The sequence below is a fragment of the Accipiter gentilis genome, chromosome 11, assembly GCF_929443795.1.
Source record: "Accipiter gentilis chromosome 11, bAccGen1.1, whole genome shotgun sequence".
In the NCBI taxonomy this organism is placed as follows: Eukaryota; Metazoa; Chordata; class Aves; order Accipitriformes; family Accipitridae; genus Astur; species Astur gentilis.
The window spans coordinates 25,718,005-25,744,491 of record NC_064890.1 but is presented as its reverse complement, the minus strand read 5'-3'; the positions used below and the strand labels follow the sequence as shown (position 1 = coordinate 25,744,491).

The window sequence follows — 26,487 nt, the reverse complement described above, 5'->3', positions numbered from 1 at the left end:
CCACCTGGCTCAAGATGCCTCTAGAGGGATGGAAAGTCAGGGATTTTCCTCTGCCACTCTGTGTTTGTACCTGATCATACAAAAGGTGCCACACCTGCCGCTTTTTTTATCAAAGGGCAATGCACGAGCAGCTTAGGGCAGCTCATTTAGCAGGAATTGCCCTGTGCAACTGAATCAAGTCTCTAGTCCTTATAATCAGTGCAGGCTACAGAAAGCTCCAGCTCTCCCTGAGGTAGCCACTGCTGAGGCTCTTCAGCTGACCAGCTTCTCCAAGGTCCCATTGCTCTCCAGTCTCTGCTTCTTAACTTGGAATTAACATGCCTGAACACTGGTGCCTACTGTCATTCGAGACATCCCACTGTGCAGGCTTGGCAGTCATGACACAGGACTTAGAGGAGACCCATGCCCTTTCACAAGCAGCAGCTGGAGGCTGTAGGGGAATATGTCACGGAGCCTAAAGTGAGCCCAGGTGCTGCTGATCAGGCAACTAAATTCTGAATCCCTCGAATCCTTGGATTCATTAGTTTATTCTTCTGCAAACTAGCATTTTGAATCTGATTCATACCTAAGCACAGGATGTTTGCGTATGTGATTGTCACTGTATTAGTCTTTTGTATTGTAAAAAGCCATTTCAGTATTTTTAAAAGATTTCTTCTAGAAAGAATATAATTCTTGCAGAAAACTATGCTTATTTTCTTCCTTATTTTACTACAGATGATCATACTAGGGTTAAATTAGCACAGCTTGCAGAGAAGGATGGAAAGCTGACTGATTACATTAATGCCAACTATGTTGATGTAAGTGCCTTTTTCTATCTGCCAGCCTATTCATTTGTCAGCCTTTTCTGTAAAAACTGATGTATGGAGGTGAATAGACTTGATTAAAAAAAAAGTATCACAATATTACAGGTTTTGTTAAAAAGAACTTTAATGATCTAAGTTAAGCCTACAAAGTTAAAGCACAGGTAAACTCCCAATTCTTTCTTGAATCCATTTTGATATTGCAGCAGCTGCAGCTTGGTGAAAAGCTTTTATGAAACAAAAAAATGCTCTGTCACATCTGAGTTTTTTAGAAGCATTTTGCATCTGAATGTTTGTTCTATTATACATTATTGATAAGTGGTTAATTCTTCTGTCTGAGATGATAATCTCATGAGAGGAAGATGCCATTCGGCTGAAAGCCTCACCGCAGTACCATTTATTCAGTTTTTGTTGCCTAGTAATTTTCATGTGAATGATCTTGATTCATTTTTTAAACCACTATCATAACAGATGAATCATAATCACTATCACGTCAACATTCTGCCGGAACACGGGCACTTGAACATATATCCTGTTTGTTGGAATGATAAACTTCGACATAACAGTTGCGTTCATATGTCATCTGGTACCACAGCATTTCTGCGATTTGGATAGTTATAAATTCAAAAGTACTTAAAAGCTTTTGACATTCTTTAAAAATAGATACATAAAATGTCATGTACTCCTCCCAACCTCCTTTTGCTTGCGGACTGCGATTTGACAAGTGTCATTTGTTATATTTCAATTTAGGGCTACAACAAGCCAAAAGCCTACATTGCAGCTCAAGGGCCACTAAAATCAACAGCAGAAGATTTCTGGAGAATGATATGGGAACATAATGTAGAAGTTATTGTGATGATAACTAATCTCGTTGAGAAAGGAAGGGTATGACTACCTTTGTCTATTATTTATTTCTCTGATGTTGATAGATCTACCTCTAGCAGACTCCTTTCTCTTCTAAAAATCTGGTTTAGGCATTTATTGAGGAAAAACGCAACAGTTTGTAGTAGTTGCTTGTACTAGGATTGGCTATAGAAGTATAAAGTTGAGGATTTGTACTATGAAACTAAAGAAAACATTTAAACTCAACTGTCAACAACAAGTCTTGAAAATACCATGTTCTAACTACAAAAAAATAGTCTTACTGAAAAAAAGACTTCTTGTATATATTTGGGAGTGGCCAGACTGTGGACCTTGTGCCACATTCTGCTAGCAATCTGCTCTCTGTCATTCTCTTTCTCAGGGGTGCCTTAGACCCTGGAAAGGAGAAGGCCATAGTTTGGGTGAATTTTTCTGGATATTCACTGGCTGCTCCCTGTTAACATGCCGTGGGACCCACAGTTCCTTTCCTACTACATGACTAGATACACCTTTGTCCAGTGAGACAAAATGAGGTCAAACCCCATCACAGGATGTGTGTTTCTCTGGTTATGTGATGGGAGTATGCATGTACCCTGGGGTCACATGAGGAGACTTTGTCACATGCTGGCAGCAATGCCTAAAATGCATGTAAGTCTTGTCATATGACCTATTAAGCATCTACCAGATGATACAGACACAGCAAAAGCAGACAAGGGCCAAGTACCGCTTCATTTATAATACCATGCTATAAACATGTACTCTTCTAGTACTCCTGTAGAAGGCTATGTGGCTACCCAACCAAAAGACTGGATATCATGGCTCTCTACTGTATATTCTGGTCACACACAAGCCCACCCTTACCCTCGCTGATCAGATATATACTCTGCCCATGCTACAAACTAACCAAAAGCCACATATGACTCTACTGACTTGAATGTATTCCTATTTTTCCTATAGATTATGTTATTTTCTTTAGAGTGCCTATAGAATGGCAAGTTCCACAATATTAAAGCCCTTTCACTCTGATAGTATGATTTAAAGCTCTCTTTTTTGGAGTATTCCAAATAAAGAGCATCTTTGCACAGCCATCTCTCTTCACAGCATAAAATACACATTATTTGTTCTCTTATGCTGAAGATAATGTCTCTTATAAACTGGGTATATTGAGAGTCCCTGTATGTTTTCGTGGTTGACTGTGCTCTTAAATTTGAACATTTCTGCTTGTTAGTGATATTTTGTTTTCTTTCTCTTTTTCTCTGTTTTTCATTTGCTTTCAAACAGAGGAAATGTGACCAGTACTGGCCTGCAGAAGGTAGTGAAGAATATGGGAACTTCTTGGTTACTCAGAAGAGTGTCCATGTACTTGCCTATTACACTGTGAGGAATTTTACTCTTAGAAACACCAAGATCAAAAAGGTTTGTGGCAGCCTGAAAACATAGTTTGGGCAAAAGGGAGTGTTAAAAGTTGCTCAGAATATTTTTTAAGGCAGTTGGCAGCTCTTTTCTGTTGTATAAATGTCCTGGTTTCAGCTGGGATAGAGTTAACTGTCTTCCTAGTAGCTGGTACAGTGCTATGTTTTGAGTTCAGTATGTGAAGAATGTTGATAACACTGATGTTTTCAGTTGTTGCTAAGTAGTGTTAAGACTGAAGTCTAGAGTGAGCTGCTGCGTGGTGCTTGGTTGCTGGCTGGGGTTAAACCACGACAATAGGTAAAGCTGAATCCTGTAGGTCTCAGCCAGCCAAGATGCTCATCAACTTCAGAGTTAATTTGACCAGATCAACAAATTGAGAAGGTACTGGCCTGTAGTACTGGTGTGATGTAGGACCATCAGGGAAAGCGCTGTGATCACACTGGAGAGCTGATGTGGACTTTGCCTGCCTGGTGAGCAGGAGGATACACATTCAGAAAGAGAGCAGCTACTAGAAAACATGACATGAATTAAATCATCCACCTCAGCTATCCATTTTTCTGTTTAAGGACTGAATTTTTACCCCCACACAGGTGAATCCACACCTTGTTTTATTGCAGTCAGAACCAGCATGCCCTCAGCTCAGCAGTGTGACATTGGCTACTTTGAGGGGCATTCTGAAAGCTTAATTTATTTCAGCCACCTAAATGTTACACATCTGGTCTCTCGGCCTCCCTGTACAATTAACGGCTAAAGTACAGCACTTACTGTCAAGTAATTTATTCTGCCTATTTTTGGAACCAATCTTTGAAGGAGATGAGCTGCTCTTTGAAGGTATCCCTGCCTCTGAGTTGCCACTGAGGGAGGGAGCTTAGAAAAGCAGCCTACACAAGGCTACTTCCCTTGTAGATCACTAAAGCCGAGTGAGGTGAATCCTACCCTTTCTGTCCACTAAGCAGAGGAGTAAAGTAGCAGAAATGGCTGGTGACTCTTAAGAGCATCTGTAATTTGTTATCCCTCCAGTGCTCTTAGCCTTTCTTTGTGGCTTTCTAAGGGACAGTGCCAGGTCATTTTTCCATTCAGAGGGCAGGCTGATGGGACATAAGCACTGGCCCTTCCTCTTCTCCTTGAAAGCTGAAATATTCAGAGCTAGGTGGCATGCCGTTAACTAAATAGGGACAGTACTAATTCAAGAACTATCAGGTACGGAAATAAAATTATGAAGAATTGCCATTCACATGTGGGCTGCTTACATGTGGAGTTATTTTTCTGTTGCAGGGTTCCCAGAAAGGGAGGTCTAGTGGACGTATAGTAACTCAATACCATTATACCCAGTGGCCTGACATGGGTGTTCCAGAGTACACGCTGCCCGTGCTCACCTTCGTGCGGAAGGCATCGCATGCCAAGCGCCACGCTGTCGGGCCTGTTGTGGTTCATTGCAGGTGTGGTTTTTACCGCCGTAAGGTTCACTCTGCTTTTGTTTTGCAGAAAAAAGATTTTTTCAGTGGTGGGTTAAGCAAAATTTCACTCTCACATTTAACAATTCCTGATGGAATAAGATTAATTTCTTAGCTGATATTTCTAGCCTTGGTAAGACCAACTAATCAACTGCCTGTGCCACTTCTATAACTCTCCGTAAATAAGATGATGCTGCTCTGCACTATGTTCTTTTTTTTTTGCAAAAATGCTTTTCTTTTTACTTTTTTGCACATTTCTATACTACTCTCTTGATTCCTACGAGCTTACCAGATACATATATAGCAGTAATTGTCTCATTTCTGCAAATATATCATTAGGATGGTTTTGGCTCATGCTTTCTTTGGTGCAGGGATACTCTGTAATCCTAAAAGGAGCTCTGTCCACAAAAGAAGACTCACTCTATTCCTGGCTGAACTACAACTCTGCTGTTTTTAACATTACTCTACGCTCTAGCAGTCATTTGCAATGGAGGAGCATTCTGGGGAACGGTTTGAGGTCTGCATGTGCCGCAGTGTGCAGGCAGGTGTTCTGTCAGTGCTCACTAAAACTGGGCAGCTCAGGGAAAATTGGTTAAAAAGGGCTTGTAGGGCCTGGAATGACTTCACAATGCCCGTGAAGGACCGGGTTATTGTAAAATATATAAGCAGGTTCTGGTTTTCCACTGTAGTACCTCACCTTTGATGGAACATTTGGAAAGAGAACCTCCTCATGAATTCTGTCCTTCTGGAGCTGACTCTGAGGAAGCCAACAGGTAAAGTTGCCTCACGAATGCTGCAAATGAAGATATTTTATTTTGGGGATGATCTAATCTGACTGAAATCTGTTTTTAGCTTGGAAAATGGAAATTCCACATTTTGGTTGTTCTGCTGCTATCTAGATCCTGCCTATTCTTGGGAAGTTCAAGATAAGAGTTTCCCCAAAATACCAAGTCTGAGATCTATACCAGCGGGCTGAGAGATCAGTAATACATTATAAGTCAATCAAATTGAGTTTTTTAAAAGTGAACAGTGGTAAGTTGTGTGGCTTCAGTCAGACCTCTCCATTGGGTCATAGGTATAGCTCACCTCTGTAGGCAGGTTTTTTCGGCCTTTAGTTCCTTCACCTGTCCCCATGCACTATGGAATTCCAAAGGAGTCATCTAATGTTTAGAAATGTAACTTCTATTTATCTTTACAGGCTGTATGGAGGACACATAGGAGGAACTTCATGAACTATTTTTTAGCTATTTTTATGTTTTGGTACTTTTCATGTTTCTTATTTCGTAACAAGTACAGATGGTATCTGGTAATCTTTATACTTCTTTTGTGTCTAATAGTGTGTTGATAACCTGGACCTTTCAGTTTTATATCATGTTTATTTAGACAGTTTATTACAGCAATCTGAGCTCACACTACCCATGCTTTGTGCCACCTCTGTGGAAGAAATGAGATGACTGAATTAGCGTGTATGGACTGAGCTTGGATCTGCCCATAAGGGACCATGCAGGCCCAGCACACTGTTGCCGTTAAGTTACATGTGCCAATACACATAACGTTTTCTCATAACTTAGAGAGGAATTACAACTGACTAATTCCCATATGTGACTAAGTAACAAAAAAAATTACCTCTTGACCCTACCCAGATATTTTATGAAAGAAGAAGTTAGGTTTTAATTTTACAATACAGCTGGTTTTGTGCTAAATGAGTCAGAGTTCATAACAGGAGTGAGTTTATTAACTCTTTTTTCTGCATCTTCCCTTTTTAAGAAGGGTTTCAACCATTGCTTGCCCTCTTAGCTGTATCCGGAGAGCATTAACCTTATTCTTTTACAGAGGTACTTTCAGCAGCTCTGCCACTTCCTGGGGTTTTCCTCCATCTGGTATCTTTGAAATCTCCTGTATCTGTGATGGGTGGCATAATGCAGCTTTCCCTTTAAAGTGATGTGTGCTTCAAACACAGAAGAACTTGGGCACGTTAACTGTGCCCAAATGCTGACATATGCCACTCTTTCTAGGTATACTTGACAAAGTATCCTAAGGAATATCAGAAGCCTGAAAATTGCAGACCTGCAAGAAACTCCTTAGTTCTATTATTTCAATTGATACTTCAAAAATTGATAAAAATTGATACTTTAAAAATAATTTGAGAAAATTATCTTTAGATCTCTTCTTGTGTAGAGAAAAAGATGAGTTGGATTTTTCTTTATTATGAGCCTTAAAGCTTTAGCAAGGTAATAGAATCATATAATAATACAATTTGTAGAGGAAAACCTTCCCTACACAGCATTTTGTTGAAAAAGCTATGTATAAGAAACGGTTATTTTCATTATTGCTTTACTTCAGGCTCAAGACTATTTTTTTGTTTTATAGTGCTGGTGTTGGAAGGACAGGCACATACATAGTGTTAGACAGCATGCTGCAGCAAATTCAGCATGAAGGGACAGTCAACATATTTGGATTCTTAAAACACATACGTACGCAAAGGAACTATTTGGTGCAGACTGAGGTAAGACTAAAATATATATAGTGAGAGACTATTACAGACTATTTCTGTTTGCAGGAGGTGAGATGATACAGTCTCCTTTTTGGCACCACCAGACAGACTGGCAGCCAGTCACCAGACTGGACTTTCCCTTTTGCTTCCCTTGTTTTTATGCAGACATCCTTCTAGGCTCGTTTAGAGCAATGCACTAGAAATTACCTATCTGTGGGCTCTTGTCTCTTTATTAAGGAGGACCCAGAAGAGAGAAAGTCTATATAAATCATGCTTCCTGCAGTAGCACTTTCTTGGCAGGGCATGCATTTTTGTCATAGATTTTTTTAAGGGAACACTATTGTTAGGTGTTCACATCTTCACTGAACCTGATCAAACAGTTGATATCAGGCAATAAAAAGTAGGGAAAAAAGCAGTTTCAGACAGAGGATTATCTATAGCTGCTTTAAACTGAAGATTATATATGGAATAGTGAAAGACCAGGAGAAAACAATAAGGACAACAGCAGGGCATTTGGAAGTCTATTTCAAGTTTCAAGAACAGGTGGTTAGATTACCCAGTGCCTTTCAATAGAAAAAAAGGGTAATCAACAACAGCATGGGCACTTGTTCCAAAGGATGTGAGAGAGGAAATAGAAGATAGCAGTAGGAACTGAGAGTGATCACTTTATTTCAAGAAAGGCAGGGAGAGTTGTGTAATAAGCTTGCTTGAAAATTTGACTCAAGGCTATGCTTGCATTTTTAACTTGGTCTGTAAACATAAGACACCACAGGTGGTGTGAATTTGGTATTATATATACCTTGCATGTGTAGTTCAATTCTGCTTGTAAATATGTACTGTCACTGCGGAGGGACAGCTTTCACTGTAGAGGATCGCTTTTGAGAAAACTCCTCTACAGCAGCAGGCTGTGAAGAAATACTGACCACATCAGAAGTGGCAGCTTAGCCAGAGTTGTCCAGGGGAATCTGAAAATAATTAGAGCTCAGATGTTTGGTTTTATTTTCCTAGGAGCAATACATCTTCATTCACGATGCATTGGTTGAAGCGATACTCAGTAAAGAAACAGAAGTCCTTGAGACTCACATTCATGCATATGTTAATGCTCTCTTGATACCTGGACCAACAGGAAAGACCAGACTGGAGAAACAATTCAAGGTGAGCTCTCCAACATAGTAACACGAAAAGCTTTAGGCTTGCAAGCTTGAATGACTTAAAAGTAGGTATCTCAACACAACTTTCATTAGCGTTCTCTATCTAAAATTTAACTGCTGAGCCTAAATTCAGAGCAATTTAACAAATGCATGCAGTCAGTTGGGACAAAAGAATTATTTGCACACTCTTAAACAAGAAATTAAAAAAAAAAAAAAAAAGAGCATGAGAAATAGGCCAGTAAGTAGATTTTGGAACATCTAACTACTACATGCCTTTCCACGAAGATCCCAAAGGTAAAACAACAGTCTGGAAAGACGTCATTCTGGCAAAAATGTCATGAGCTATAATGGTCAATCAGTGTGCAGCACTGGCTAGAAGACAGACTTCACCTTCAGCAGGCAATAAGTGAACACTTCGGTGCTTGTGGATGTGGAGATCAGTGTGTACATGCACAAGACTTTGAGTCACCCAGAGAAAGAGCAGACCCAGCTGGGTAACAGCTCATTGATTCACGGGGAGAGTAGGAAGTCTAGCTCACTCACTGGGTCACTTACAGAGGACACACAGAAAATCCTACCTTTGCAAATGAATTTGAATTCAGAGAAGTAAATCACACTTATATGTTTTCCAGAGTATGTGGCAAAACAGACTTTGCTCTCCCTAATTTGACAGGAAATGAATTATTAGAACCTTTCTAAGGATTTTAATTCTAAGGAGGACTGCATGGGATGGGATAATGTGTATTCTTTATACAATTAGCTATTGGATCATAAGTAAAACACCGAAGCAGATAAGTCTATAGATAATGTCAGTAGATAATGACACTATGAAAAATATTAATATATTTATTTTCTGAAGTATTTTGGTCACATAGGCACAGTAACTAGTATTTCTTCAAGATAATGAATAATACAGAACAGAATAGGAACAACATACCAAAGGATTTCACATTTTGCTGCTATCCTGGCTTGAATGATCCAACAGTGTTGCAGTGTTTTTTCCTAGGGAAACGTAAGGATTCTTATCTGAGCTGTGATGTGCTTGGAGAAATAAGCATCCCACCTTTCCTATACAGATGAAAGAATAAAACACATAAAAACAAACAGAGTGTGTAAATATATATAAACACAGAGTGTGCAGTGCAAATTGCAGGAGCCATGTAGAACTCCAATTTCAAGAGCTTAAATATTATCAGAAAGGGACATGCCTCATTCAATCTCATTTTCCTTTGCAAGCTAAAATTATTAGAATAGTAACAAAAATGTGGAGTCTTGTTTTACTGAAGAACTGGTTTAGATGAAAGAATTTGTGGTCTAATTTGTTTTGATGGAACATCCCTGGTTTGCTATCATGTTTTTCCAAAGCAGACAGCTTCTGAAGGCCCAGCCCAAAACATCACAGAAAAGTCTTTTGAATACTTTTGAACATTCTGATTAATCTGCTTTATTTTACTAGAGATGAAAAAAAAAACCTAAAAGCTAGGAAAAACCTGCTTTCCAAACTTACTTCATGCCTAAGCAGTGTATATACACCATTGTGGTGTGTGTTTATATATATATATATATACACACACTTGTTCCTTCTCATACTCTTGTCTGTCTGAATTTTAGTAATTGAAGCAGGTAAGTCAATGAGACCCCTGCAGATCAGTCCTATTTTCCTCTCACAGGTTTGGAAAGAAAATCAGGAAGCTCATAACTGGGATATCTAGAGCTACGTCTTACCAGGAGCTATACTATCTGTATAACAATGCAGATTTTTCTGCACCGGCTTTTACTGTTTACCAAAACTATTTAAAGTTACCCAAACAGCTGTGCGGGCAAAATGGAAGTGACTGGGTTGGCAACAAACAGTGGGGCCTGCATGTAGGAACTACATGAAGTGGCATTTCCTTCAAAGACATGCTTATGGATCTAGGGCTCAAGAATCATTTGAACTGATAAAATGGTGAAGAGAGAAGATTCTGATGACTTGCTAACTAGTTTAGCCACATAACTAGATGCCTAAAGTTAAGAGGGACAGCTAACCTGCAGTATGTGCACCCTGCTGTTTAATGCAGCTAATGAAGGAATGGCTTTTGTACAGTGACCTGGTGGGTTTTTCTCCATTTAATTGTTTCAGTTACTGAGCCAGTCTAACACACAGCAGTGTGATTATTCAACTGCACTCAAACAGTGTAACAGAGAAAAGAACCGAACTTCATCCATCATTCCTGGTAAGTTTGTTCAAATCAGCTTCTCAGGGTGGCAAAATGTTTACGAACTGTGTATGTCAAACTTTCAACTTCTCCTCAGAAAGAGCTAAAGACATCTGCATTGGTGTGGAGCAATGTTTTGTACTTCTGTTACAGAAATCCGGAATAAAACTCTTTATACCAGCATGCAGTTAAGAAGCAGGCACTTTGTTTATTGCAGCGCTGGGGACACGGGGGATTGCTCCTCCAAAGGCTGTCCATTTAATTTAACATTAAATTAATCAGTTTTTATAAACTTTTTCTGTCAAGTCATTGTTACATAAGCTCTTCACATAAAAATGCATACTATGCTCGCTCTTAAATTTAACCTTTATAATGATTGGTCTTTTGATTATATGACCTTATCAATATTCTTATTTAAAAACAATCATTGGTCAATTTCACTTAGCTCTACTGATTGGAATCCTCATACCCAAATCGAGATGGGATGGGTAAGGGGGTTTCCAAGCAGCAAACTGGTGTCCATGATGGTTTCCTTAGTTTCTTGAAACAAAACATAAGAAAACCAGTAAGTTCCTGGTGAAGTTTCTATGGTTAGCTTATTTCAAACTTAACAATACTAAGGTTCCTATGGTCACACATAACATAGTTCCTAAAGTTTCTATGACTACATTTCAAACTTAACACTCCTATACATTATGCTTCACAATTTTTCTACCTCTTAATCAAACCTACCTTTTTTATATAATCAAATTTTAATTTCTTTATCAGAGTATTTACAACACTTTCAGTGAAGAAGTGATTTGTCAAAGTACTACATACATAAGAAAATAAAATAGATGGCTGGATAATGCTTTATCCTGATTGATGGATCTTAGTGTTATCATTACTATGAGATATGTGAGATAATTGCTATAATATGTGAGTCATTGCAACACCTGTACTAGTTCATGACTTTTTTTACAGTGGAAAGATCTAGAGTGGGTATCTCGTCACTGTCTGGTGAAGGGACAGACTACATCAATGCTTCCTATATTATGGTAAGTCATTTAATTGTGATGCTGAAAACCAACGTCCCATTGTATAGCTGTTTTCAGAGCTGCCATGTGTCCACATAAGGGTGGCACAGTCCTGATTTTGAAAGCTCCTTTCTGCCATTATTCACTCTGCCTGAAAGTATTATTTCCCCCAGAAAGTATGATTACTGTTATTACTATTTTTACGTTTGGTTAAAAGTGCATTGCATTTTGACAATCTGTAGAACCATAGTTTTAAAAACTAGTAAAGCTAAATGCTACCTATGGAAAAATCTTTTGAGATGAACTAAAAGTGTTAAATAATAAGTTTTTAATGGCTGTACCGTGATTTGCCTTCCTACCTGCTCATATTACAGAGCTTTTGCAACTGGCATAGCCCAAAGCACCATAGCTCATCAGCTTTCCATTATCTTTTCATTCCCTGGATTTTCTTCAACTCTTTTCCCCTTCATTAGCTGAGAGGGAGGAGTAAATGCTTCCTGGACATTCAGGAAGAGATGGGAAAGCTCCCTGCAGTACTGTGTATGCATGATCCTTCATCAGGTGCATTAGTGCAAAGGAACTCTCTTTTGTGGTAAGAAGTTGACCTGGGACATCTGTACAAATTAAGAGGCCGCTTGGGATTTTTGCAGATCTTTCAAGTATTCTTTTATTTGTTTCATATTGCCAGCTCATCTGAAAGTCTGGCTAATGTAGAACAATTAGCATGTGTGTATGAGTTAATGTATTTTTATTCTGAGTTGGCTGTTCAAGTCTCCACTGATTCCTTCTGTCTTTTTTTTTTGATCAAATTTTGTGAAGTTTTAGAAGTTATTTCAGTGTAATTGATTTTATTCTTTTCATCTGGAAAATACTGCAATGGAAGTTTTATATTCTACTAATATTTACAGGAAGCCAAAGGAGGCACAAGCCTCCAATTTATTTTCTAAGCTTCTGGCTCTGTCCACTAGAAGCTTCCTTTAAATGTTAATAGTTAGACATCAGTTCTGAGTCTGTTGATTTTGCTTCACAGGGTTATTATCAAAGTAATGAATTCATTATTACCCAGCATCCCTTACTACACACTATCAAGGATTTCTGGAGAATGATATGGGACCATAATGCCCAGCTAATAGTCATGCTTCCTGATAGCCAGAATATGGTAAGTTTGGTGACTGATTGTTATGGGTTTATGTATGAATTTTATTAGTATTACCATTTTGAAATATGCAGGACATGAGACAATATCTTGGATTTTTGCAAGAAACAATTAAAAATTAATAATATTGTACTGAGTGTAAAATCACCAAATCATCTAGTGGAAATCTGGAGAACCTTGTCTGGGCAGATTGCAACTAGCAGGAAAAAGTGTTGAATCATTCCTGTATAATTTATGAAAAGAGCCAAACAGCAGAAGTAACTGTTACACAAGGTCAGTTTTCGCTCCGGGACTTCTACTTTAGTTGTAATAAGGCTTCTTCAGGCACTATTAGGTAAGGGGAGAAATATGAAGTTGTTTCTCTCGCTTATCTCCTAAACTTACAAACAAATGTTTAGCAAGGATTTATCTGACTCTAAACAGCAAAGGAAGCTCAAGTGTTCATCCTGCATGTGTAATTAATAACAAATTAGCATATTTTTCAGTTACTAGAAATGGAGGAATATCTGAGAGCTTTTAAGTTCGTACTTGAGGTGTGGGAGGGTATCATGTTTGGTAATGAGATTAGAGGAAAGTCATGCAAATGCTTGGAGAGATTGGAGGAAAGTCATGCAAATGCTTGGAGAGTCTTGCATGATTGGAAAAACATGTACATCCAAGACAATGTTTGGTTTTTTCCTCTCATCAAATGTTTTGTGAATGTTACACTTCCTATAAAACAGCTGAATTTTTAAGTTAACCTCTGTAATAAGGGCAATTGTTTTGCCAGGAGGTTCTGGTTCGTTGTGATCCCAGTAAGAAAGGCACTCAGACTCTGTAAAGTGTCATTTAAAATGCTATTTATTAGAGGCAACACTATAAAGGAAAGGGTAGTATAGATAATCTTACATCCCTTCAGATGCCAGGAACCCCAAGTTGTGCAGTATTGAACGTATCTCTGATCAAAGTACATCACGCCATGGAGCTCCTGTCCATGGAAGGGTTACCCCCATTTTGGTCATTCAAGCTATTATAGGATTTTCTTAAAAGAAAACAACTCTGTTCATCACTAATGCTGTCAAAGAGAAATGATGTTCTCATGAGAACTTCTTGCTGCACTTTTAGATAATTCCAAGGCCACACATGCAGCATAATCATTGGTACTGGGTGGGAGCTGCCTGCAGGCTCCTCTGTTATAATCACCCAGCTAAGTTTATCCTCTGGGCAGGGACTATGGGCAGCACAAGACAGCCTGAAGGCCAGGCTGAACGTGTGGCACAGTGCACATGTTGACTGTTATGTGGGTTGGTATCTCCACGGTGTACAGTGGTCTTCTGGTCAGGTTCACTACAGAGCTGTCTGAAAACCACCACTTGTGACACTTATATTCCTACTCAAATTTTCATTTGTCAATTTAAATCTAGCTGGCTTCATTGATTGCATACATGGCACATTATTTATTATGTTGGATTAAGTTTTATTTTAAGAGCTGAACATTAATTAGTTTTATGTTTGTTTTTTTTCCTTTCCTGGAGGCTGAAGATGAATTTGTATACTGGCCAAACAAAGATGAGCCTATAAACTGTGAGAGTTTCAAAGTTACTATGATTGCTGAAGAGCACAAGTGTCTGTCTAACGAGGAGAAGCTCATAATTCAAGACTTTATTTTAGAAGCTACACAGGTAACACTGTCATAAACCTGTAACTCAGGACTTGATTTGTTAAAGGTAATGCCTACATTTTGTTACATTTTCTGTGGTAAATTAGTGGTAAAACACCCAGGGAGAGAGTAGCCTCTGTAGGTAGTTTGGTGACATTGGGAATAGGATTGTCCAACCTCCACAGCGGTAGGATTATGTATCTGGAAGCTGGAGCTGGACTGGAAGAGGGTGAAGGACAAGAATAAAGACAGTCAATCTTTTACTGAATGGATTTATGCTTTTTTTTTCTCTCTTCTAGGATGACTATGTACTTGAAGTGAGGCATTTTCAGTGTCCAAAATGGCCAAATCCTGATAGTCCTATTAGTAAAACTTTTGAACTGATCAGCATCATCAAAGAGGAAACTTCCAACCGTGATGGACCCATGATTGTACATGACGAGTAAGAACTGCAGCTTTCAGTTTGTTTTGATGTTTTTCTGTAGAACCATCCTTTCATCTCATCCTTCCATTCATGTTGGGTTGATGGTTGGACTTGATGATCTTAGAGGTCTTTTCCAAACTTAATGATTCTATTCTATCTCATTTAGAATGAAAGCCACTGAAAGAAGGTACAAAGTTTGCACCTAATAATAGTGCTGCTACTTCTGTTTCAGCTGCATCAACAAGAGAAACATTTTTATTTTATCACACTTCAATACTCCTGATGACTGTTGAGTAGGACACTGGAGAGGAAATCAATCAGGGCTTCATTGTCTATTATTGAAAGAAGTAAGACTATTTAGATGAGGCCCCTTACCCTTTTCCAGCTGTTTAATAATGGCCAAAACCACTGAAATGTTGAAATACTGAAGGACCTGAGGCATTCAGGATTTGGTTAGTAGAGGATTGTAGGGAAATAACTAAGACTGGCTTTTAAAGACTCTCCAGAAGTTGCAGCCAGGTGCTGTGAACGTTGTGTTAAGGCACTGCTGGGCATGCCTATGTGATCTTTACAAGATCACGTGACAGAAATTAATCTTATCAGTTTACCCTGGATTTTGTATTTTCTCCAGCTGTAGAAACTTGATCCTGTTTCTAGAGACTTTTTTTGTGTGTTTTGGTTTTGTTTTCTTTTTACTTTACAAAGGCATGGAGGGGTGACAGCAGGCACTTTCTGTGCATTAACGACACTGATGCATCAACTGGAAAATGAGAATTCAGTGGATGTTTACCAAGTAGCAAAGATGATCAATTTGATGAGGCCTGGAGTCTTTACAGACATTGTAAGTAATAAGCAAAATGTGTGCATTTTTTTTGTCCTATGTGTGGTATTATTAGCATGCTTAGATCTTAGCGCAACATTACTGAACTATTGACATCTTAGTTTCTGCATGAGTTAATCAAAACTGTCTTCCAGAGGTGCTGTAGTGGACCTGCTGCTTATTCCAAAACAAAGCATGTCCTGTGAAAACCTGTTATGTGGTTATCAAGTAGTCATATTCAAAATGTGCAGAGCTGCCACCGTCATCATAAAATCCGCAGTATGTCATGTAAATGAAGGTTTTAATTCAGCAGCAATAAAATTGTACTCCAGGTAGACCCTGAAGTAGTTAGCCTAGTTTTCCATTTCAGGATGGACTTTGATCTTTCAGGAGCCATTGAATGGTCACCATTGTCACTGTGCTTACAGAAATTAAAAACCATGAAAAGTATAACAGATAAGAATTCCTTACGAAGTCAGTGTCATACAAATGAAAATTCGTCACAGAAATTAAAAACTATGAACACTGCCCCTTTGGTCATACCACTACAATCTGACTGCTGTAGAGCTACAATGAGCGTACTAAGGAGAACACTTCAAGAGTGAAATGTTAGGGTTAGCATTATCACATTTTTGACAGTAAAAACAGGACATGAGACAGGATTGACAGATGTGTCCGCCACTTTCCCTGCCCAGCTAGTCCAGACTGAGGAGCCTGGCAGACAATGGAGTGAAAATGGGAACTCTTCCCACTTCAACAGCACCATCAGGACCTTCACTCCTCTTGCCGCAGGAGCCTCCAGCAAATATCTGGGCCCTTTACCTCAGATTTCCAGTTTCCCATCCTACTGCAGATTTTCAAATTCATTGTTCTTTCTACCCCATATCTCTTAGTCCAACCTAATAGTCCAGACCCCAAACCGCAGTCTATTTAGTCTGTTTTACTGTTCCTCACTCCTTCCATCACAGAAATTTTTTATCCTCATATATCCATCCTAGAACCCCAAATATTCCTCTCCCCTTTCAGAGTATCCACTGTTACCTGGTGCAGCACAGCCTTTGCTGTGCCTGCTTTCCCTGCAGAGAGCATCCAGCTGTTTCCTCCTTCGCAGCCCACACTGCAGTCAGTCCAGCTGGCTTCTGGCACTCCCCATTTCCCACTGCACCCAGCTGAGACCCTCTGCTCCCTCTAGGCAGTGGCCTCCTCAGTGAATCTTCCTACAAAGTCTCGTCTCTCTTCCTACCTCCTCTTCCTGACAGGATCTTCATAAACAGTAACTGCAAGTACCAAAAAGAAAAAAAGAAAACAAAATCTGCCTGGACAGAATTCAGGGCACAAAAAATGAGAACATACCCAAGGAGAAAAAAAGCCAACAGACAAACAGTAGCCCTAATCCTGACCCGCTTCAGTCAATGGGAACTTTGCAGTTGACTTCAACAAGGATCAGATTCAGCACGTAGTATTTCTTTTAAATAGTTTTCTCCCCTACCTGTACTGTGTTCCTTAATGTTGTGCTTTACATTGTGTACAGGGGGAGCCATTAGTCAGAAAATTAATAAAGCTGCTAAGTAACACAATAAATTGTGGAGCACAATACATTAACAGACTGACACATCAGCTGTTAATTAATTTTGAGTAACAGTGTTGCAAGATAACCTAGCGTTATTATTTCTGACAACACACCAACTATATCCTCTTTTCTTCTCCAGGAACAGTACCAGTTTCTCTACAAAGCTATTCTCAGCCTTGTCAGCACAAGGCAAGAAGAAAACCCTTCAGCATCTATGGACAGTAATGGCTCAGCTTTACCTGATGGAAATGCAGCTGAAAGTTTAGAATCTTTAGTTTAATTAACACATCAAGTTAAACACACACACATCACATCAGTCACACCTGGAGTTTACTATTATTATTTTCAGTTTTATACTTTGTAGGGGGGGAAATCTGTCCAGTCACTATATATATAATCAGATCCCAACCGTTGCTCAAACAAACAGTCATTTCTGTTACATATGACTTTACTGTGGAACTTTTATCATTAACAATGTGTGCCTTTTCTTGAAAGATTTCTTGTAATACATTGTTACGTCTGGACTAACTTGAGTGACTTTTACAGTGTTTCTAAGAATTGAATTGTGGTATGTTTTTTCAGTATTAGTTTTTGATTTATCTGGCTTTACTTTTAACTTAAAAGTATCATATTTATAGATGTTAGGGGATTCTCAATTACAAACATGTCATGGGTTTAGTATTTGATTTATTTGCTGTATTTATAACAATTTACATTTGCTAGAAATATGACTTTTAATATAGTAGAATGTAAATAAAATACTGTTCTCCATAACATTCAACATTTTAAGACTTCAATTAGACATTTAGAATAGTGATCTGATACTTACTGTAAATACTGCTACTTCTGTAGTGATCCATGGACCAAATTTATATTTATAATTGTAGATTTTTATATTTTACTACAGAGTCAGTTTTCTAGTTCTGTGTAATTGCCTTGTTAAAAGACGTAGTCCAGTATGTTTTTATTTTAACAAAGTCTTCTGATATATAATTGTGCATCTTAAGCAATTAACCTTCATATAGCTGCATGTGATTTTAACTTTTTGTGGGGAAATAGAAATTATTTGTTTTGAAATGAGGAGTTTTTATGAGAATAACACCTGTACTTGGCATTGTTAAATTGTTTTTACCTATGGCATCGCAAAAATAAACATAAATATTCCAGTCTGTGCTTAGCAGTCTTCCACATACAGTAAACAGTCTTCACTGTCACATAGGAGAGCTTTTACTTACAAGAAGGACTCAAGGCTGACCTGGAAATGGCTGCTCTTCCCATGGAATCTGTGAGTTCAGAAGACACGTCTGGAAAACTTTTTTGTTATTTGATCTCTGCTCCACTTCCACCCATATGCCTAGTGTTCACATTAGCTCCTTTTTTAGCCTCTACTTGCACATCTCCCATTCTGGTCACCCACAGGCTAATGGGCTGTCCCAGGCCTCCAAATTGCCTTAATTGCCCCCTCACAAGACTTCTCAATGCTGGCTTTGCATCAGATCATTCATTCAGCTGCTGAGCTCTTGCTGCCTCCTTTGGCAAAGCAAAAGACAAACTCTGGGCAGCAATAAATCAAGTAATCTCTGCAGGAACAAAAGCAAAATGTTTCAACTTGGCCACTCGTTTTCTGTAACATTCTCAATTGGCAAGAAAAGATACTGATTGTACTGAAGGTTGCAGCACTGAAAAGGGTGAAGGAGCCTGGAGTGGAATAGATCTTTCTTTAAAACTACCACAGGCCATGAGAGTAACTGTTTTCTCACTTTGGTACCTTCAATTGCTACATAGAACTATTGAGAGCAAAGATACTGTTCTGGACTAGAATGCCACAGAAACTAATGGACACTCTCTAAGATGAAACCTAAGGATAGGAGAAGACAGATCTGATGCGGTCTTGTAGATTTTAGTCGACTGATTCCAAAGGCAAGGGTATGTGAGGGATCTCAGTGTGTCAGCAGATTGATCTAGCCGCCTTCAGCAGTGTGGGATTGAGGATAGGTGGAGCTGCAACAAAGCCAAAACAATTTCAGGTTTAACGGAATCTAAACAGCGGAAACTTTAAAAAAAATCCTTATGCTGTTGATACATGAAATGTTTCTCCAGCCTGCTCTCTGTCTCTTTGCACGTAAACAACCTAAGTACATTTTCTTGATGGGCCTCAGTTTTGTTACAGCCATACCCAAATGTGAAACCTCTGATGCTGCCACTTAGATCATCTCAGCCTTACATGGTATTACCAACACAGTTACCTTGGTAGTTCTGGCCTTGCAAGCTTTTCTTTCCAAAAGGTCTCCACCAGAGTTTGGCCTTCCCTCGCATAACTCCCCGTGAAACGCAGCCAGCCTTCATGGCACGCTTTGTCACAGCTGTCACCTGCTCACTCCTGCTCTCTTCGGCAGTTTCCCCTCTTGTGCCCAGCAGTTTCTCAGGATCTGTGCAGGTAGCTCAGCCTCAGGCCAGGGGTGCAGCCACATGCCTGCAGGTACTTGCCTCTTTAGTTCAAAGCCATAACTAGTTGATTGAATAATTCAGAAATGAAGGAACCTACTTTCCTGATCCAAGACATCTTTATTCAGCTTTTTCTCTTCCCCCCCCGCGGTCTTTGTCATTCCTTGCATATTTGCTAATTCTGAAGTCCAGGAAGAATTGGACCAAGATCTGATTTCTAAGTGCAAGCAAACTTGCAATGTAGCCCTAGCCAAGTTAAATGCCTTTGAAGAATAGGATCTAGATATTTTTTTTCCTTACTACATTTGCATTATTTTGGGAGTGAAAAAGAGTTACAAATGTACAGAATGGGCTCATTGTCTCAAAGGATACACATTTTTGTGACACTGTTGAGTTATACACGCACATTCTTCACAGCTTTCAGGCACAAAGTGGATATATACAAAGTGTCTAACAGTTGCTCTTTGAGGAAGGAATATCTTCTTTTTCCAGGTGGCCTGGGGGTTCCTTACTACTTCCTCTAAAGCACTCAGGTTGACCAACACCCTCCATTTGCACATCTAGGCTAACGAGGACAGTGATATTATATAATTCCCCCCCTTCTCATTCCAAAAATACAGAAACAATTTTTCCTTTCTTAATCTGTAGGGGTGCCCATATGAGAGAGGTTAATTGTAATCTTATGGCCATTTGCAAACCATATTCCATAATCTTCTTAGCTTATACTTCTGCACTTCACCACATTAGCACACAGTAAGAGAAACTATAATGTTCGTGTGCTACTTCTCCAGCCTTTTCTTTGGGAAAACTGGCTTGTAGCCTCACATAACTTGATGCTTTTTATTTTGATATCTTCTATTAGTGTATTTACAGTTTCATATAGCCGTATATACAAAGTCTTTTTTAGGCTAATTAATTCTACTACATTTTTCAAGCCTCTGTGGACCAATAGCAACAAAAATCCTCCTTTCTAAAAATCCCATCTTGATATAACAGTTCCTTTCAACCTAAATGTTTTGCAGACATTTTAAAGTTATAATCCAAGGAATCAGCTGTTGTTCAAGGTTTCTTCCAGAGATGTTTGTAATCACATTCATCATCTTAGCATGCTGACAAGTTATTTAAAACATAAGTGCTTAGGATAATCTCTTTACTCACACATATTGGTTCTGATCTAGAAAAAAATAAGAATCATAAAATAAAAATCTTCTATAATCTTCAACCACGATGGATTACAGATTTTTAATAAATGCGTGTCAGTTCCTCTCTCAGACAAAGGCCATATTCTAATTAATTTTTTTCTTGTAATCCAAGCTACAGACTCAAAAGACACATAGCCTGCCTTCTCAAACTGGGTCAAGTTTGGAAAAGATGTTATGTATATCTCCTGCAAGAAGTAGGATATTAATAAACAACGTCAGTTTAAGATTTATGTTTTTTTACAAAGCTGCAAGACGTGTGGCAAGGAAAACTTGGTTAGTGAGCTTTCTCCTAAGAAATCACAGGTAAGTAGAGAGTTAAAAAAAAAAAAAAAGAAACTTAAGTAATTTACTAACATCACCAACTTTTTAGTGATTGAGGTGTTGAGATTTAATACTTAATGGAAAACCTTTACAAAAGCCAGCAATAAATGAGGACTAGAAGTTATACAAACTCATAGCTGTAAATACAACAGCATATTAGTTAAAGACCTTAGTATGGACTGTGAAAATCAGTTGACTAAGCTAGTTAGCAATATTTTATCACAATGCTTTACCTGGCACAGTTCATTGCAACATCCTAGGATAACGTGCTATTTCACATGGCTTGAAATTTTCTATGGTAAATGCTTACTTCAAAATGAGTTTAGCAAAGTTAAACTCATTTCTCTCTCTGATTGTTCTGAAGCATAAGCAAAGCTGGGCTGGGGAGGAGAGGAGCTGTGTTGTCTTGTTGGGATTAAAAACAGAAACAGGGACCCAACTACTACTGTAAGTCTGAGGCGTCCCAGGTTAGTCTTGGTTTTCACTGCGTTCCTGCAGCAAGGCTAAGGTCTGAGCACCCATCGCTGTTACACAGGTTTGTGCTTTGGTGGATTAGGGACTTGCCTTTCAAAGGGACAAGAGGGAAGAGAAGTCTCTCGGGACATTTGGCCACATTTTGCCTGATTCCCCTTTGTTTCCTATTCCATTCTTTTCTTTTTAGAACGAAAAAAAAGTAGAAAAAAAACCCTTCTGGCTTACAAAACTAATTCCCTTGTTTTAGCAAAGTCACATCCTGTGACACTGTAGTTAGTCACAGTGTATTTGAGATGGTCTGACTTGCCTTGATTAATTCTGCTGGACACTCAAAGCTAAATTTCTTTTTTCTGCCTCTCCTCATTAGTTTTCCAGCCTAATCACAATCACTTTACCCCAGATTTTTTTCCCCCTTAAACAGCTATTGTGCCATGAGCACATGCCCTTTGTCCAGCAGTCACACTCTTGTGGTCCAGTTCCTGAGAAGGGATGTAATTCTCATCTACAGGAATATCCGGGGCAGAGAGAACATGCAACATTGAGGCAAGGAAGGGAGTCTGAGCGCAACGAGGCTTGAGCACCTCCATCTCAGAAAGAAACTGGGATCTTACCTGTCATGGAGAGCTGGCACTAGACTAAATTCCAAAATGAAAAAATGAGAGAGACATACAGTGACAATCTGTTCCTTGCAGCCTGATATGAGCAAACAACTTAAGAGCCTTTCAACCCAGGCAGTGACAGCAGAAACCAAACCACATATTCAGCTGAGCAAGGCCCTCAAGCTGAGATAGGCAGTGAGACACCAAGCTTTCATTTCTTTTCTTCCTGGGGTACAGGGAGACAATTACACATCTACTGTTCTGCAGCTTTCCACGCAAGTAGCTGTCCTTGTGCCCAAGCACAGAACGTGCTAAAAAAAATTGCATCTCTTAAGATTATAGCTGAAGATGATGTCTAGATACAGATAATACATATAGGCGTTAGATGTGGATGCTGAAACAATCCTTGGAGAGTCTTCTCTTGTGAGTCTAGCAAGAAGTATGGAAAGGTATTTCATGTACATAGAGAAGTCCATGTGTAGACACCCTTTCAATATAACCATCTATGTAAAAAACCAAATCCCATTCATATACATCTCATTAGACTGTAAAGATGACATGACAATGAAACACAGGTTTTCAGATTTATTTTTCAAGCAATCTTGTGCATAAGATACAATTATCTTTCCAATAATATGTAAAGAGAACCGAGAAGTCTATAATCTTCATACAAAAGCTGAGCAATTAATTCATTTAAGTCTAAACTTAGAAAACAAAAAGCAGCATTGCACTGAGAAACAAATATATTCTGATACAAAACGTTTAAAAATAGTAGCAGTGTTTCTTGAAGAAAACACTCTGTAGTGCTCATTCTTTTTGTGCTCCAAAGAGATTACATACTTTTTTAAAATTCCAATTTTCTTCGCATACTGCATTTCCTAGACAGAAAAGCAAGCAAGGTGCATGCATATATACAGAATCACATCTCCGTGGTTGTGTATTTGTGGGGCAAAGGAGGGAACAGAGGATTCTCAAGTAAAATCCTGGTCTCACCAAGCACTGGACTGGAAGGGACCAGCAGATACAAGTCTAATTTTAACCCTTAGTTGTAGGCCTTTAATCTACCTGGGAGAAGGAGGAGGCAGCAGAGAACAGAACATTCACTGCAGGCTCCATCCTTACCCCAGCTGCACATACCTGCCATACAATAGTCCAACAGCCTGTAAGGTCAGCAGGAAGCAAAGCAACCTAGTGGAGCCAGGATTTCATTCAATACTCAGAACATGCATGGCACTGTAACAGAATCCAAATTTGACAGTACAAAAGCATTCAGTGGTTCCGTATAAAAAGCCCTCCTCTTTGACAATAATACTCTGCCCTTCATTCTTCCTTCTCCCTTTGGCTTCTTTAACCCTCCTCTTTGTGACAGTTGCTACTTCATTACATATGCACAAAGAAAATCCAAATCCTGAGTAGCAAGACTTGGGAAATCAAAACTTCAGCTATTGTTACGGCTGCTTTTCCTGCTGGGCAGAGCAGCACCTGGAATTCCAGCCCCTCGGGACCGTGATAATAGCACTACGCTTCTCAGGAGGTAAAAGGCTGTGCGTTTATCACCAAAGTGCGCTTGTGAGCAAAGTTGAAAGCAGACAGCTTCCAGCATCCATGTTCAGCTTTAGAAAAGGGGAGCTCCAGGCAGCTGCACAGGTACCAGTGCAAATGGTATCATCTGCCCACAGCATTGCATCTCACAGGCCTAACTGGTGAAGCCTAAGCCATGCTTGCATTGATTGCAAGGTCACAGAGAAATCCCTGAGCAAAAGCCACAGAAGCAGCCCTGAACTGGAAGGAGGCAACGGCTGTTTTGTCAGAGAGGCTACAGCTCAACTCGGCTGATGCGGCTAAACTGCCGCTGGAGCCGGGCTGGCACGTCTGTGCAGCACAGCACTTAGCATCAAATGAGCTGGTAGGCTGGCAAACTCTCATCGCTCTGAAGTGGCACTGTAGTGAGTAATATGGATAGGCTCCCAAATGAATGCTTCAAAAGCATGATGGCAAAAGGACAGAAGCTAACTCAAAAAGCAGTGATTTAAACCTCTAAGCCTACTGCATTTCAGCGCTGCTTATACTACACAGTCTATTCCCTTTGTAACAGTACTTAACCTGGACGAGGCACACAGTGTAAATAAGTGGAAAGAGTAAACACGTCATTTGGAGCAGCTTCTAAGCACATTAACTGTGTTGTATTTCAGAATGCCCTTCCTAGCTGCAGAGCTAAATGCTAATGTGCTGTCTTCACAGCACAAGGCAACACGTAACAGCAGGTATTTCAACATATTGCAACCAGCTTCCACTCTGTAATGGGAAAGGGTATGGGGGGAGGCTTGCTTTAAACTTCCTCCCTCCTCCAGTTAATTTAAGTTTACATTCATAAGAAAGGGATTTAAAAAATATTAAGATCTAGGATTCAAATATTTAACAACTGAACATTTTCAAGATTTAACAGGATCTTATTTGCTAGTAGTGCAGAATTTCTAAACCATTTTTTGCATATTGTTATTGTGAAAACATTCACAAATGCTGTTAAAGGGAAAGGGACAACAAGCCTTGAAATTTAAGTATCACTTTCATCTCTGTTATTCTGATAAATTGTTTTTTACCAAATGAACAATTAAACTTAATCAATGAAATTCATTAACCAGACTTTTCCACTACAAAAGAATCCACTAAGAGATTTTTTTCTTTCAGCTTAAATTTGTCTCAATAATAACCTTATACACTTAGAAGACAAACTCTATTAATAAAAAAAAAAAAAAAAAAAAAAAAAACCAACTCCCAAGATATTTTAGGAAAGATATAAGGAAAGATCTGATTGATGCTGAAACATGGACTGGAAAGCATAACAGTTTTAAGAGGAGAATACCACAATTCATGCATCTGTGTATCTACAGTTTCTACATCAGTCAGGCGACAGGTTTTATGGAAGGCACCATTTGTGTGTGAAACAGCAGGTGCTGCCTTTAGCTGGTCCAAATTGAGATTCTTAAAAGGGGTGTGGAGGGGTGGGGGGACCAAACAAACCCAAAACCCAATTCAATCCACCGCTTCCAGTTACTGCTTGATAACACTGCGAGTAGTGTACACAATGCCTTCGGCCCGAACACGTTCAAGTATCGGTCCATAAACATTCTTCATCAATGGTATAACCATGCCTTTGGCATCTATTTCACCTGAAGTAAAGGTAGGGGGAAAAAAAAAAGGCGTTAAGTAAGTGCTCTACTGGGTTTACTCAGCAAGGCGCTGGTGACGGGGGCTGCGGGGCAGGCGGCCTGTGTGAGGAGAGGCTGGGGCTGCCCCTTGCCGGACACAGCCGGTTCCAGGCGGCTCCAGCCGGCTCCAGCCCGCCCACCCTGGGGCACTGCTCAGCCCCCCCGGCGACAGATGGGGCGCCTCAGGGAAAATTTAGTTAAGAAAGGGCAAAACGCCGCACAACAGCGAGGAAAAAAGTGTGAGAAACAGCCCTGCGACACCACGGTGAGAGGAGGAGGAGGTGAGGAGGAGGTGCTCCAGGCGCCGGAGCAGAGATTCCCCCGCAGACAGTGATGAGGCCCACCTGGAGCAGGGGGAAAGCAGGACAAGGAATGAGCGGCAGAGAGGAGCTGTTATGGACTGACCGCAACCCCCCATTCCCCATCCCACTGCGCCGCTCGGGCCAGAGGGAAGAGGCTGAGGAGTCAGGAATGGGGAAGTGAATTTGAGCCTGAGAAAAAGGGAGCGGGGAAAGGTGTTGTAATTTGTCCTTTTTTTTCCTGTATCCAAACCTATTTTAAGTGGCAACAAATTAAATTAATTTTTCCCCAAGATGAGTCTGTTTTGCCCGTGATGGTAACTGGCAAGTGATCTCCCTGTCTTCATCTCAACTCATGAGCTTTTTCATCTTGTTTTCTCCCCCTGTCCTGTTGAGGAGGGGGGGTGGGAGAGCGGCTGGGAGGGTGCCTGGCAGACAGCCAAGGTCAACCCGCCACAAATGCAAGTATCAATTTGCAGTTATATAAATATTCATGTTTATACTTTTTACATAGATATACACATGCAGATTTATCAACACTGGCATTATTTTCTCACACAGCATCAGTACGGCATCAAATAAGGAAAAAAAGTTTGAAACACACAGTAGCATATACAGCTTGAATTTAATTCATAGAGCTGTGCAACTGCAGTTAGGTGAAAAGCATCTAAACTTCCAAAGTTTGGGTGGTTGTTTTTTTTAAATAGCAACAACAACAAAAAACCCTACAGTTTTTGCTCATTTCAGTTAGCCAGAGAAGAAATCAAGTTCTAAAGATTAAGAGCAAGCAAAGGGAAATCACACTATTTCTTTAAACACGGTGATGACTAGGCAGAGTCTGCCTGTTTAGAAATACACAACATGATCAGACAATATGCCCCAAGCCTCAAATTTCATCAATCCAGAAAGCGGGAAGTCACCAGTTTGTTCAGCACAGGTATA

General features: G+C 39.6%; 2 protein-coding genes across 8 annotated transcripts in view; one reads left to right on the top strand and one right to left on the bottom strand.

Moving 5' to 3' along the window:
- PTPRZ1 (protein tyrosine phosphatase receptor type Z1) overlaps positions 1 to 18,170 on the top strand; it is a 144,210-nt gene extending 126,040 nt beyond the window's left edge. For 4 of the 5 annotated variants that reach the window (XM_049813670.1, XM_049813669.1, XM_049813668.1 and 1 more), the window contains 13 exons: positions 715 to 797; positions 1,551 to 1,685; positions 2,943 to 3,077; positions 4,350 to 4,513; positions 6,899 to 7,034; positions 8,031 to 8,177; positions 10,296 to 10,389; positions 11,335 to 11,408; positions 12,418 to 12,546; positions 14,058 to 14,204; positions 14,482 to 14,624; positions 15,312 to 15,447; positions 17,136 to 18,170. In XM_049813670.1, the coding sequence (XP_049669627.1) occupies positions 715 to 797; positions 1,551 to 1,685; positions 2,943 to 3,077; positions 4,350 to 4,513; positions 6,899 to 7,034; positions 8,031 to 8,177; positions 10,296 to 10,389; positions 11,335 to 11,408; positions 12,418 to 12,546; positions 14,058 to 14,204; positions 14,482 to 14,624; positions 15,312 to 15,447; positions 17,136 to 17,276 (1,664 nt within the window). In that variant the 3' untranslated portion in view covers positions 17,277 to 18,170. Of the gene's footprint in view, positions 1 to 714; positions 798 to 1,550; positions 1,686 to 2,942; positions 3,078 to 4,349; positions 4,514 to 5,217; positions 5,302 to 6,898; positions 7,035 to 8,030; positions 8,178 to 10,295; positions 10,390 to 11,334; positions 11,409 to 12,417; positions 12,547 to 14,057; positions 14,205 to 14,481; positions 14,625 to 15,311; positions 15,448 to 17,135 lie in introns of all 5 variants that reach the window. The other variant, XM_049813665.1, reaches the window with a different exon arrangement.
- Positions 18,171 to 22,607: 4,437 nt separating this feature from the next.
- The window catches only part of AASS (aminoadipate-semialdehyde synthase), a 32,973-nt gene continuing 29,093 nt past the window's right edge, over positions 22,608 to 26,487 (bottom strand). For all 3 annotated transcript variants that reach the window (XM_049813672.1, XM_049813671.1, XM_049813673.1), the window contains one exon: positions 22,608 to 25,207. In XM_049813672.1, coding sequence (XP_049669629.1) covers positions 25,089 to 25,207 — 119 coding nt within the window. In that variant the 3' untranslated portion in view covers positions 22,608 to 25,088. The remainder of the gene's footprint in view (positions 25,208 to 26,487) is intronic.